The 12345-nt window shown below is 41.1% G+C and overlaps 1 protein-coding gene across 1 annotated transcript in view; it reads right to left on the bottom strand.

Annotated features, from left to right (window-relative positions):
* Window positions 1-2136: 2136 nt before the first annotated feature.
* The window catches only part of REXO5 (RNA exonuclease 5), a 40592-nt gene continuing 30383 nt past the window's right edge, over window positions 2137-12345 (bottom strand). Inside the window, 8 exon segments of the mRNA XM_029949933.1 lie at window positions 2137-2176; window positions 5052-5129; window positions 7800-7918; window positions 8856-9013; window positions 9016-9042; window positions 9223-9439; window positions 10025-10138; window positions 12166-12288. Of these exon segments, the coding sequence (XP_029805793.1) occupies window positions 2164-2176; window positions 5052-5129; window positions 7800-7918; window positions 8856-9013; window positions 9016-9042; window positions 9223-9439; window positions 10025-10138; window positions 12166-12288 (849 nt within the window). The 3' untranslated portion in view covers window positions 2137-2163.

Here is a 12345-nt window from a genome sequence, read left to right as displayed (position 1 = left end):
TCTGTAAACTCAAGAGACTATTATTTCCACCAGAGTGTTAGGATTTAAAAGAGTCTTTATAAAAAGCACCTAAGTCATGTAAGTTTAAGGTTTCCAAAAGGATGTCATGTGAGTAATGCAAGGAATCCAAAGAGGAGATGGTGCGGTGGGGGGGTATTGGCATGGTCACACATGGCCTTTCACAAGTCACCCCCCCCCCTTCCTGGGGGCTTAACTTCCCTGTGCCAAACTGGGGGGTGGGAGGATGGGAGTGCTTAGACTAACATGATCCCTGATGGCTCTATTTGGCTTGTACATCCTAGAAGTCTGATTATGGTAGACCAGTTATGACCCTTAGCTTCCTTTCATTGTATTTTCTGTCTTGTTATTGTTTATATTCAGGAAAGCTATTGGCCAGCCATCTTACTTCTTTGATGGAGGCCCTAGTGACCTTCCCAAAGATTTCCAGCCTCATGTTGGTATCTCCTAAAAATAAGTAAGTAAAGTGTGGTGAGACTAGATGTGCTTTTATGTTTCCTTTCATTTGGAAAGGACTTGGGAGTCACTACATCCTGTAGCTAGGGAGAGAGTTAAAAGGTTTCCTCAATGAACTGGATTTTTTTTCTTCCCTTACTCTTAATTCCATAGTTAGCATCAGATGGAGGCTGGAAGGAAATCGGGGAGGGGGGGATGTGGGGGGGGTGATTCTCCCCCTCACTTAAAGTATATCTCCAAAACATGTACTTATTCCCCATTTGGCTCTTTAACTTGTGTTTGCTATGCTTTGGCCTTTCTGAGATATTGAGCCCAGCCATGGCTTTAACAAATACAGGTGTGGAGAATTACAAAGTGAAAGGTACTGATTTGGGTGCCCGTATAAAGCCTGGAGCTATTCACAAGTATTATGGTGCTATACAGCTAATGTCCAACTTGTTTTGTTGATGAGGGGCAAGCAACTTATTCACACTAGAGATGAGCTTAACTCTGCATGTAGAATGGACAGTTTCTACCAAGAGAGATACAACAGAAGGTAGTGATGTACAGAAGAGTCACCTTAGCACTGGGCCTCTTCTCTCTCCTCAAATCCAGTTGGCAAGAGCACATGGCTGGGTTGGCTCTAGAAGTTCTCTCAGCTCTGGGTTTTAATCTAGGCTCAAAAGGGTTAGTCTGCCTGGGAAGGAAAGGTAAGGGAGGCAGCCCAACCTCTCCCTTTCCTTTCCTTTGCTGTGATTTCACAGCTCTTACCAACCACAAGGCTTTTTATCTGGGCTTAATATTCTTAATATTCTTCCTATGTAATGTTCCAACCTTGATTCTCTTGCCTTAGGGATGCTGGAAAAGTCCTAGTGGAATATGGCAGCAGTGCAGTCAACAGCAAAGCATCTGACTGTAGTGTTTTGTAGTCGATGTTGATGGGGACTCTCTATAGCCCTGTGTTTATTTGGGGGTGGTGCTGCTGAAATTGCTAGTATATTCTAACATAGAGCTACAGGATGGTGTGGCACCTGGTATAAGAAGAGACAGAAGAAAACACTGTCACAGGCTCTTGCATACATGGCCTTACATAGTAAAGGATACACCCTCCATTGATTGGTAAGTAAAGATAGATAAATGGGTAAAATCTAAATATTGGGGGAGAAGTTGTTATATGCCAAAACAAATTACAGGAGGAGTAAAAATGTAAAAATTATTTTAAAAAATATACACGTCAGTGGCTACTGATCTCTGGGTCAATCAAGACTTTGTAAGTACAGAGCAAATAGAAGAAGTCAGAAAAGATTTCTAAAACTGTAAGTAGAAACATTTTTACAATAAAAGACCAGTGGGACACTGTACTTAATCCATAAGGAGACCTTAAAGAAAACCAACTGGCCAAAAAGCTTATGAAAAAAATAGATGTGAATCTATAGGATATTCAAATAAATAGAAATTAAAGCTATCATGACAAGTTTTTTTTAATAATTAAAAAAATTTTTTATCTTCATTTATTCTTGAGAGAGAGGGTGTGAGCAGGGGAAGAGCACAGAGTGAGAGGGAGACACAGAATCTGAAGCAGGCTCTGAGCTGTCAGCACAGACCCCAATGCGGGGCTTAACTCCCAAACCACGAGATCATGACCTGAGCCAAAGTCACGCTCAACCGACCGAGCCACCCAGGTGCCCTGTGAAAAGTTTTTCTTCTTTTTTAACCTGTCAAACTGGGAAAGAATTGAAACAAATCCATTTTAGTAAACACAAGTTGAAAGCTCTTATGGAATAAAAAGACGATCTTTAGTGTTCATACTCTTTAACCCAATAATTTCACTTCTAGGAATGTTTCCTCAAGAAATGTTATCTGTCAAAGATGTTTGTTGTGCAAGGATATATATAATCGGTAGCATCAGTTGGAACAACTTCAGTGTCAACAGCAGGGGGCGGTTTTAGGAATTACGGCACATATCAACATGTTGGAATATTAGGCACCTGTTAGAATCCCTACTTTTGAATAATGGGAAAGTATGATAGAAAAACTAAAAATAGTGGCAGTCGTTAACTTGAAGTGGTGGGAATAGATCAGATTTTAACTTTTCTGGATTTTCCAAGTTGCCATTAATTGGTCTTACTTTTTAATTTATTTTTAGTTAAAAAATTTTTTTAATAATTGTTTTTTATAATAGGAAAGAGGTTATTTACAAAAAGGAGGGCAAAAGGAAATGAAAACGAATGCGGCTGTGTGTCCTGGATAATTCTACTATGGGTGAGGAGGTCAGAAATTTGGGAGTAATATGTTCAAAGCCTAAACCAAGAGTTCTGTAAAAACTCTTGGGAGTTGCTTTTTCCCTCCACAAATGAGAAGCTGCTTCTCCAGCAGCTGCCTTGGCAGCTCTGCATTGGCTGCCTAGAAGGGTGTGGGAGGAAAAAGGCACAAATGCACTTATGAATGGAATGTGTATTTTGCAAGAGGCCAAGCTGGCAGCTTTGGCTTCCAAAAGGTGGGAGCATCAGCTGAAAGAACAGACTGTGCAGACTTGAGGCCTCAGAGACTTTATGGTCTGGGCTCATCTCTGCAGAGTTCCGAAGTTGGGGGCCCACTGGGAAACCTCCCATCCAGGAGAAGGAAATGGCCTTGGCTATTCCTAGGAGCCACGGCAGTGCTCTTGGCACATGGAGCCTAGTCTGTTCTGTGATCCTGCCCTTGGAAAATGTTTCTCAGTAAAAAGTCATTTATTGAAGACTTAATGTGGGTTTTCCCTAATTTAGTGCTCATATAACAACCTTATGATGTTAGGTACTAATGTCCCCATTTTAAGGTGAGGTAATTGAGGTTCAAAGAGGGAAAGTTATATATATATCTCTATTCTGTCATTTTACAGAAGCTGGATCTTTGAATTTTCACAATAATCCTTAGAAAGATATGTCCTCATTTTATAAACTGTGGGAACTCTACTCAGATGAGATTAAGCTGCTTGCTCAGAAGCAGAGGTCTGTCTGTATCCAAAGGCAGACACTTACTTTGTCTCAGGACCGAAGTCTCAAAAAGTAAATAGCAGCTAAGCTCCTATACCTTTGGAGCCCAGAGGGAGGTGGAGAAAGTATCCAGCAGCACTGTCAATTTCAAGATGGGCTCGGGGCCTCCCTGCACACCTGGGGAGTTTTCCTCTTTACAAGGGAGGTTTAAGTGTTGTGTCTCCATCCTAAATCAAGCTCTTCAGTTCTGGCTCCTAATTCCCAACTTTTACAGAGGGCCAGCTCTTATAGAAGTTAAAAGGACTAAACACTGCCTATATGCTCAACCTTCAGAGAGAATTTAAGTTCCTAGTTATAAAAGTAATATATGGTGATTTAACACCAAACACAAAAGCAATTGGTAAAACCTAATCTTCCAATCCCACTAGCAAAGAAAAATACTGTTCACATTTGACAGTCTTCCCAAACCTATGCATATCTTGGTGTATCTTTTTCTACAAGCCACACACTATTCTATAACCCTCAATATTTCCAACAACATATACTGGGAATGCGTAATCACATCTTCACAACAATCCCATGAGGTATGTACCATTATGGCCCCCAACAGAAATATTAATTATTCAAGTTCACACAATATGTAGGAAAGCTAGGATTCAGAGTCAGTCTGTATCAAGAGGTCCACTTCCACTTAACAGCTACCAAGAATCCCACTGTGCTCACCCTGTAATATCTTCTCCATACATGTTTGTATGAAACTATCCTATTATTATAGGATACTACGACAGAAGAGAAATTGCTGGGTCCCAATGTATGAAACAATTGATAAGGGTTTTGATGTGATATATACTGTATACTGGATGAATCTTTTCCAGAGGGCAGTTACATATCTCTGTTTTGGAGTTGTGTGTGCCTGTACTCATGTCCTTTCCAACACAGAATGTTAATATTTTGGGAAGTGATAAAAAAGAAGAGTAGGAGCTTTTACTGAAATTGAAGCTTCCAGTTCTAAGAGGAAGATCTGGTGTGACAGGGCCCCCTATTGGTGAAGGGTGACACTGCAGTCTCACTGAAGGGAAGGAAGCATTCTTAAAAATGGAATAGGAAGGGTGCTTCCAGTGTTGGTAAAAAGCTTATTAGTCTTCCACTCTTCTGTGGTTGGGCGGGGGGAGAGGGGTCTGCCAGATTTTCAGTTCTGTCTCTTTTCCCTGCAATTGTTTAACAGCTCTCAATGAGAATATGTGCCTTACAGAAATTTGCTTTATAGATAATGCAACTTTGACACCCTTCATAAAGGCTGGATTTTCTCCACAGCACAATCCCTTTTCCAGGTTTCCTTACCTATATATTACCATTTAATGGGAGTGCTACATAGAATGAGTACAGAGTAATTTCTTCTGTATAAACCCACTGACACAAAGAAAGTACAAACTAGTTTCCTTCCCTCACTTCATCTTAAGATCAGTAATGCTTGAACTTTAGCCATTTATTGAAAATTTGTACATGTAAATGGACTAAACTTCTTATGTAATGTCTGCTGGATAGAGAGGCTGCAGCCTGACCACATTCTCTGCCATTGTCCACAAGGGATAAGAAATGCACATGGAAAATGATGGGCAGACTCACAAACATATGTTTGGGGTGGTGCTTTCCTCTTCATCTTTTATTCCCATCAGTCCTAGGCCAGAGAATGATCCGTGAGTGCTGCAACAAATGAGGAATGAAGATCAGTTTCTAATCACAGGGGTGAAAGAATGGTAACAAATTCCTAGGTAAGAGGTGGTAAGTTCTTTTGGATATGTGTATGGGGCAGGGGACAAGCAGGGAGACACTTGATGGAAAGCTGCCTACTGAAACTGATTCAGTGGAAAGAATACTGACCAGTCCCAGAGGCCTAGAATTAAGTCAGCTCTGCCATCTAACAGATAATGAGGCATACCTCAACCATACATGAATAACCTCAAACTGAGGCTCAATTTCAACTATAAAACCCATTAAATATTTAAATTAGTACCGCACAGGGCTTTTGTGAGGACTTTAGACAATAGATAAAATATACAGATCATTTCCCCATACATCATACAGATCATTCACCATGTACCAAGCATTATTTTAAGCACTTTATATGCATTCTCATTTAGTCCTCAAAAGAGCTTCTGTACCTAATGTACATACCGGTGCAGGTACAATTGTTCCATCCACATTTCAGAAAGAACCAGGCTCATCGACCTATAACTCATCCAGTTGAGTGACAGAAAAATGTATGTTGTAAAACACTTGGTACAGTGTTTAGAATTTAGGAGTCAATATTTTGGTTCCCTGCCACCTTGGAGTGATATTCCAGGGACGGGGTTAGAGGGCCGAGGATCTCTCTAAGGCAATCAGGTAGAAATGAGCAAAGAAACACAGAATCTGTCACTACTTGATGTCTGAACTTATGCTAACAAGCACTAGCCTTTTGAGCATGGAAGACTGGAGCTTTGAGTGCTGGAAAGAGACTGGAGTCAGACCAGGAGGGTTCAAATCCTAACTGCACTTGTTAGCTGAGTGACCTTCCGGCAGGCTGCTTAACCTGACCCATTTTCTGCCCTTGCTAAATGAGCACTCAACAACTGCAACTGAAAACACTTATAAGCATTTAGCACAGTATCTGACAGTAAGGGTTTGATGAATTATGGCAAATATTGCAATAATTAAAATATTTTAGCATCTACTAGAATACAAGGATTAAGAGCTGAGTCAGGCTCTAAGCATGAGGAATCCTATTCTCTGCTTCTTCCTGTGCTTTTAACCCTTTCCCAGGGCATTGGGATCATGGAGACAGTTGCTAAGATAGGGCCCAGAGAAGTTAGTCACATAGCAAGCTTATACTTTAAGGAATGCATGCTCCTGCTGGATTTGCTGAACATGGCTATAGAAATCAAGGTATAACTTAAAAAAATTTTTTTAACTTTAATTAGGCTCCACATGTGGGGGTTAAACGCCTGATCCTGAGATCATGAGTCACATGCTCTACCGATTAAGCCAGCCAGGTGCTCCCTCAAAATGGAACTTTTAAAAAGAAAGGAGTAACATCAGTTTCCTTACTGCAGGATTTTTACTATTTCCAGAGTTTTTTCTTGACTTGTCAAATGTGTCTTAGGACCTTCGCCTAAGTCATAACCTAAGCCTTTTTGCCTCCTTCCTCAAACCCTCACCCACTGTAGAATATCCTGACCCCTTCTGGAAGGAGAAAGCTTTGGCCTACTCCTAGCTTGTTGGCATACACAATGGAGAACTGCAGTGTGAGTAATCTACCTGCCTAGAACAAGGAGACCCTTACTCCACCTCCACCTCCTGGCTCTGAGAAGCTGCTCTTCAGTCTCTGCTCTTAACCAAAAAGATTTTTTGGCAACTTACGGTCACCTCATGCTGTTAACCTACCCACAGAGGCCTGTTTAACGTATATCTAAGATTTTTTTTTAAATGTAAGCACTTAACAATAGCTTCTGTTCTTCACCGACAGCAATTTTCTCAAGCTGCCCAGAAGATAGCCCATCTCCTAGTGGCCCTGAAATGCATCTTACAAGAATTTTATAACAGGAAATTAATTTCTGATCCTTGTTTCAAAACCTGAGGCATTCACGTTCTGCCATTTGGGACCTTGCAGCTGGAAAAGAATCCTAGAATGTCAAAATTTTAAGGAAATTACTCAGAAATAAATACAATCTAGTGATTTTCAAACTGCTCAGAAGAGCTATAGCCCCTTTGCCCCTCTCCCCCAGTGTACATGCTCATCCAGCCAGCCACTATCTCATTCCAGAGTGGCCTATCTTTATGCTTTAGGATTTAACAGCAATTTTTCTTTTAATGAAAAGGTTTTATAGTTGAAAGGTTTGAAAAGCACTGATTTACTCCTAATCTCTCATTTTACCAAAGGGAAATTGAGACCCACAGTGGTAAAGTGGCTTGACCGCCAGTCAGAGACATGTGACAGAGCTTGGACTGGATGCAGAGTTCTGCTCTGTTATTCCTCAGGCTTCGAATCAGCAAATTAGGCTCTCTCTGGCAAAGAGGGAGATGGCAGAGAAGGCGGGAACATACTCCTGAAATGTGAGAAAGATCCTATCTGGTCTAGTCCTTTCCCTAGAACTTCTTGATTTTTTACTCAAGTGGGGTTAGGCAGATGCCTCCTGTCCTATAGAGGGTGTAGGACCTAAGATCTCTCTGGCTTTAAACTGGGAGGAGCTATCTCCTTGAGGGACTAAAAACAGTAAATACAGAAGAACATATACATGTAAAATGGATAAAGAGAACAACAACAAAAGGCCTTTCTCTAGGAACAGCTGGAATCCAGGGGCCAGAATCATGAAGGGACAACCCTTCAGTCCTTACCTCTTGGTGCCTGGCAGCAGGGTGAGGCAGAGGGTTCCCGGGCCCAGGCTGTGATAGAGTTTTCCTATCTTCCGGCCCCAGCGCCAGGCTGCTATCATGGGTGGTCCACCTTCAGAGTCCTGTGTTAACACTCCGCCAGAGTACCCTCTGCTCACCTTTGGAGGGGCTGCAACTTTTCAAGGTTTGGACCATGGGATCCCAGGAAAGGCTCTAGAGAAATCCTCTATCTGAAGCTAAAGCCCATATTTAAGGGTTCTCAGGTACTTAGTTTAGGAGTATAGGTGTTGTTTCCTCCCTATAGGTCTTCCAGGGCCTTGACTTAGGGGAAACCACATCATTAACGAGAGCTCCAGACTAAGGAGTCTGGCTCCTATCATTAAGTTTGTGACCTGGGCAAGTCATTTAGCAGCTCTGGCCTCTATTTCTCATATGTTAAGTGTGGGAGATTAGGATAGGGTTTCCCAAACTTCAGTCATTCACCTTCTAACTTCACTCTTCTGCTCGTGTGTCTGTTTAATATTTTTCTTTAAATTGGTTTTTTCCTTCATATCATTAAAATAATGTATCTATGAAGTCTCACAGGTTCAATGTGATAGTTGTATACTTTAATAAGTGGTAGAAAAACAAGGTTTTAATATAGAAGTGGGAAGGAAAAAGTTCATTTATGACCATTAAGAATAATCTTGTGTGTGTAACTCCACTTTGGGAGCCCTTGAATTACTAAAGACTTGCCCACGTTTTAATCTTTGTTAGCAGGCCCTCAAAGTCCCTTAGAGAGCCATCTGGAGGACTAAAAATCTGATTTTAGCAGGTATGGAGGGGGCAAAAGTAAAGAGATTTTGGAGAAAGAAAAATGTGTCTAGGGCTGGAAGAAGCTGGAGAATGAAATAAAACTAATGCCAGGGAAGGGGAGAAAAAAAAGAAAGATGAAAGCCTTTTAAGTGTCACTTGAGCTGGACTCTAACTTCCACAAATATCCGAAGGCCAATCAACATCTAGAGCTAATGAAACAGGACTGCTGCCTTTCCCCTCTGACCCTAGGATTCACTTGCGCACCTGTAAGCCCTGCCGCTCAGAAGGGGGAGGTATGACCTGAACTCCTGGGGTCCTTCTTGATTCAGGAGGTATGCCCCTAAGCCAAGCATGGAGATGCCTGGGGGTTAGGGCATGCCTACCTTTCCACTTCTAGTCATTGCCTTTGAGAATGCTGAGAGCCTCTGGGCACTGCAAAAAGTTTTGAACTCTGGTCCCCATGGTCACCCATCTAGGTTGGAGATCAGCCAGGGCCAGGGGAAGACAGAATCATCTGCTCACCAGGTCCAGTCACCCAGGAGAGCTTATTTGGTAAACATTTACCTCTTCTGACCTCACATTCTCCCCTAATTTCATTAACCCAAGATTACATTCTGTAATTTAGACTTACGCAGGAAACAGTATTTTTTTTCCTTTCCACTTTTAAGAGCTTTAGGCAAAATCACAGCTTCTAGGCCAAGGAAAACGTTGGACTGCTGCATTAGGTGTTATTTAAAGGTTTGGCTCACTCCAGACAGGTATATAATACCTCAGTTCTCAGAGTCTTATTCTAGTTCCTTCACAAGAGTGCTAGAGTCAAGGGTGAGCTCCGTCACAGGCCTCTGCACCTAACCAAGGAAGATGGCATTAGTGATAGCAAGTCACCACTTCAATCTCCAGACCTATTAAATACTAGCAAGTAACTTAATTCTGCAGTTACCTTATCTAAGGAGGTTAACGATAAATGGTGCAGAGGACTATGGAAGAGACTTACGTATTAGAAAAATACACAAATGAAAATATTTTGTGTAAACATACTCTCCTCCCCTTTCCTCCTCACCCAAACACCCTGCAATAGAAATGAGTTCCCTGACTTCTACCTCAATGAAACGATTTGTATAAGAAACTTATCTTCTTAAAAGTTAAAGGGCAGGTACGGAAAAACATCCAGAATAAACCGTTTGAGGTCTAAGCAGTGATAAAGAGTACAAGGAAGACCCCAATGTAGCCCATGCTGATTATGACAGAGACAAAAGCTGTCATGTTTTAGGGTCACTGCTAGAAGCATGCTGGGCTTGGCGGAAGGCTCTCCGTAACAGTCTTGTGCTGCTTTGGCCTCTTGAAGGCATTTCTCAAGCTGTTGATATACTAGGGCCGTCCTAGGTCAGGGCTGACTGAAAAGTGCTGCTTTTTCCTTTCTCTGGCCACCTCACCTTCATGCGGGCACCTTCTACCGGAATGCCATCCAAGGGTTCTACGGCCAGCTGGGCAGCTTCCAGGACGTCATACTGAATACAGAGATGTGGCCACAGAAAAAACAAGATTTTCTTATCTTTGTTTTCCAGGCTCAAACTGTTAAAGAAGCGACTGTGAAACGGCCCTCAACAGTGGCCAAAGCCATCAGAATAAATGTTCTCTTTGCTGTGCTGGGATAGAGAGCAACTGCAGATCAACTTTAAGTAGCATCACCAAGGTTCAATAAGTGATTTCTCAGACAATAAATAACCTTCATTTGTCATTTAAAATTGAAGCTTTTTTGGGTGTGGCCAGTAAGCTCAGTTGGTTAGAGCGTGGTGCTGATAAAATTGAAGCTTTTTCTTCCTGGGTATGAGCAAAGCAGTAGTAAATATTAACCAATTTATGAACCACTAAACTCATCACTGCAAGTCACAGAGACTATTTGTCTTGTTAGCTTAATTTCACACATGCAGCTTTCTTACAAGCTTGGGGAGGTTAAATGCTTCCAGTGGATAGCCTGCATTTTCAAATTGACTGCTTTTCTGCTTGATGATGTGAGGTATAGCATCATCATGGAGATAAAAGTGCTCCCAGAGAAAAGCTTCATGATATTGATTTGGTAAGAGAAAATAAGACAATTAGATTTTACCAGAATTAAGAAGTACATCAAAGGATCCTATCAACAATGTCAGAAAGCAACCCTAAAAATGGGAGAAAATAGGGGCACCTGTATGGCTCAGTCAGTTTAGCATCTGACTCTTGATTTGGGCTCAGATCATGATTCCAGGGTCCTGGGATCGATCCCTGCATCCTCTGCCCTGAGTGTGGAGCTTAAGATTCTCTCTCCCTCTGCCCCTCACCTTGCTTGCAATTGCTCTCTCAAATTAAAAAAAAACAAAAACCAAAAAACATATCTAAAATATATAAACTCATAAAAATATCAAATAAGTCAATTAAAAATGGGCAGAGGACTTGGATAATAGTTATTTCTCCAAAGACAACGTATAAAAGGGAGATAGAAATGCAAAAGGGAGACAGATAATACAAGTGTCAGTTGGAATACGGAGAAACTGGAAACCTTGGCACTGCCAGATGGGAATGTAAAATGGTGGTGCCAACTGGGGAAACCAGTATGGCTGTCCCTCAAAAAATTATACATAGAATTATCAATTTTGTATATACCCACAAGAATTAAAAAGAGACTTAAATAGATATTTGTTCACAGAAACATTACTCCAATAGGCAAAAAATGGAAACAGTCCAAATGTCCATCAACAGATAAATATGGATAAACAAAATGTACATCCAAACGATGGAATATTACTTAGCTTTGAAAGGAATGAGATTCTGAAACATGCTACAACATGGATGGAACTTGAAGACATCATGCTAAGTGAAATAAGGCAGAAACAAAAGGACAAGTACTGTATGATTCCACTTCTGTGCTGTATCATAAACTAGTCAAATTCATAAAAACAACCATAACAGTGGTTACCATGCTTCGAGGAGAGGGACTAGAGTTATTGTTTAACGGGCACAGAGTTTCAGTTCAGGGGATATTTCTATTTATATTTTTAGGTATAGGAAATACATTAATAAAAGATTAGGAAAAAGCACATTTTAAATACCTAGGATTCTATATTTAGATCACTTTGGAAGATGGCAGATGTCTTTTATTAAAAAAATTTTTTTTAATGTTTTATTTTTGAGAGACACAACATGAGTGGGGGAGAGGCAGAGAGAGGAGACACAGAATCTGAAGCAGGCTCCAGGCTCTAAACTGTCAGCACAGACCCCAATGTGTGGCTCAAACTTATGGACCAGGAGATCATGGCCTGAGCCAAAGTTGGATGCTTAACCAAATGAACCACCCAGGTGCCCCATGGAAGATGGTAGATTTCTTGATTCTCAAAAAACAAAAAAGTCAGAGGGTCTGACCATACTAGGTACGCATCCTTTTGGGTCAAGAACTGCTCCATCAAATAGCATGACTCCTACTTCAATTAGTGACAATCAAGCTCACATCACTAATATTTGTTACCTGAATGGTCCCGTAGACACCTGATTTTCCAACACTAATCCAGAGGTGAAATTTTAAGTTTTCCTGTTTTATTACCTAATGGGTTTCAAGAACAAGAGACATTGACCAGACTGGGCGAAAGCTCTTAAACAGCCTCTTCAGAGCCGTTAGGTTGCAATTTTTGCTAAATGGCCCAGCATAAACAGTTGACATCTCTGTCCATCATCTACAAGAAAAATAATACAGCAAGAAGGTGAATGTGGTAAGAGAATTAAA

The sequence above is a fragment of the Suricata suricatta genome, chromosome 8, assembly GCF_006229205.1.
Source record: "Suricata suricatta isolate VVHF042 chromosome 8, meerkat_22Aug2017_6uvM2_HiC, whole genome shotgun sequence".
Taxonomy (NCBI): domain Eukaryota; kingdom Metazoa; phylum Chordata; class Mammalia; order Carnivora; family Herpestidae; genus Suricata; species Suricata suricatta.
The sequence above is the reverse complement of the archived record's forward strand: the minus strand, read 5'-3'. Positions and strand labels throughout refer to the sequence as shown.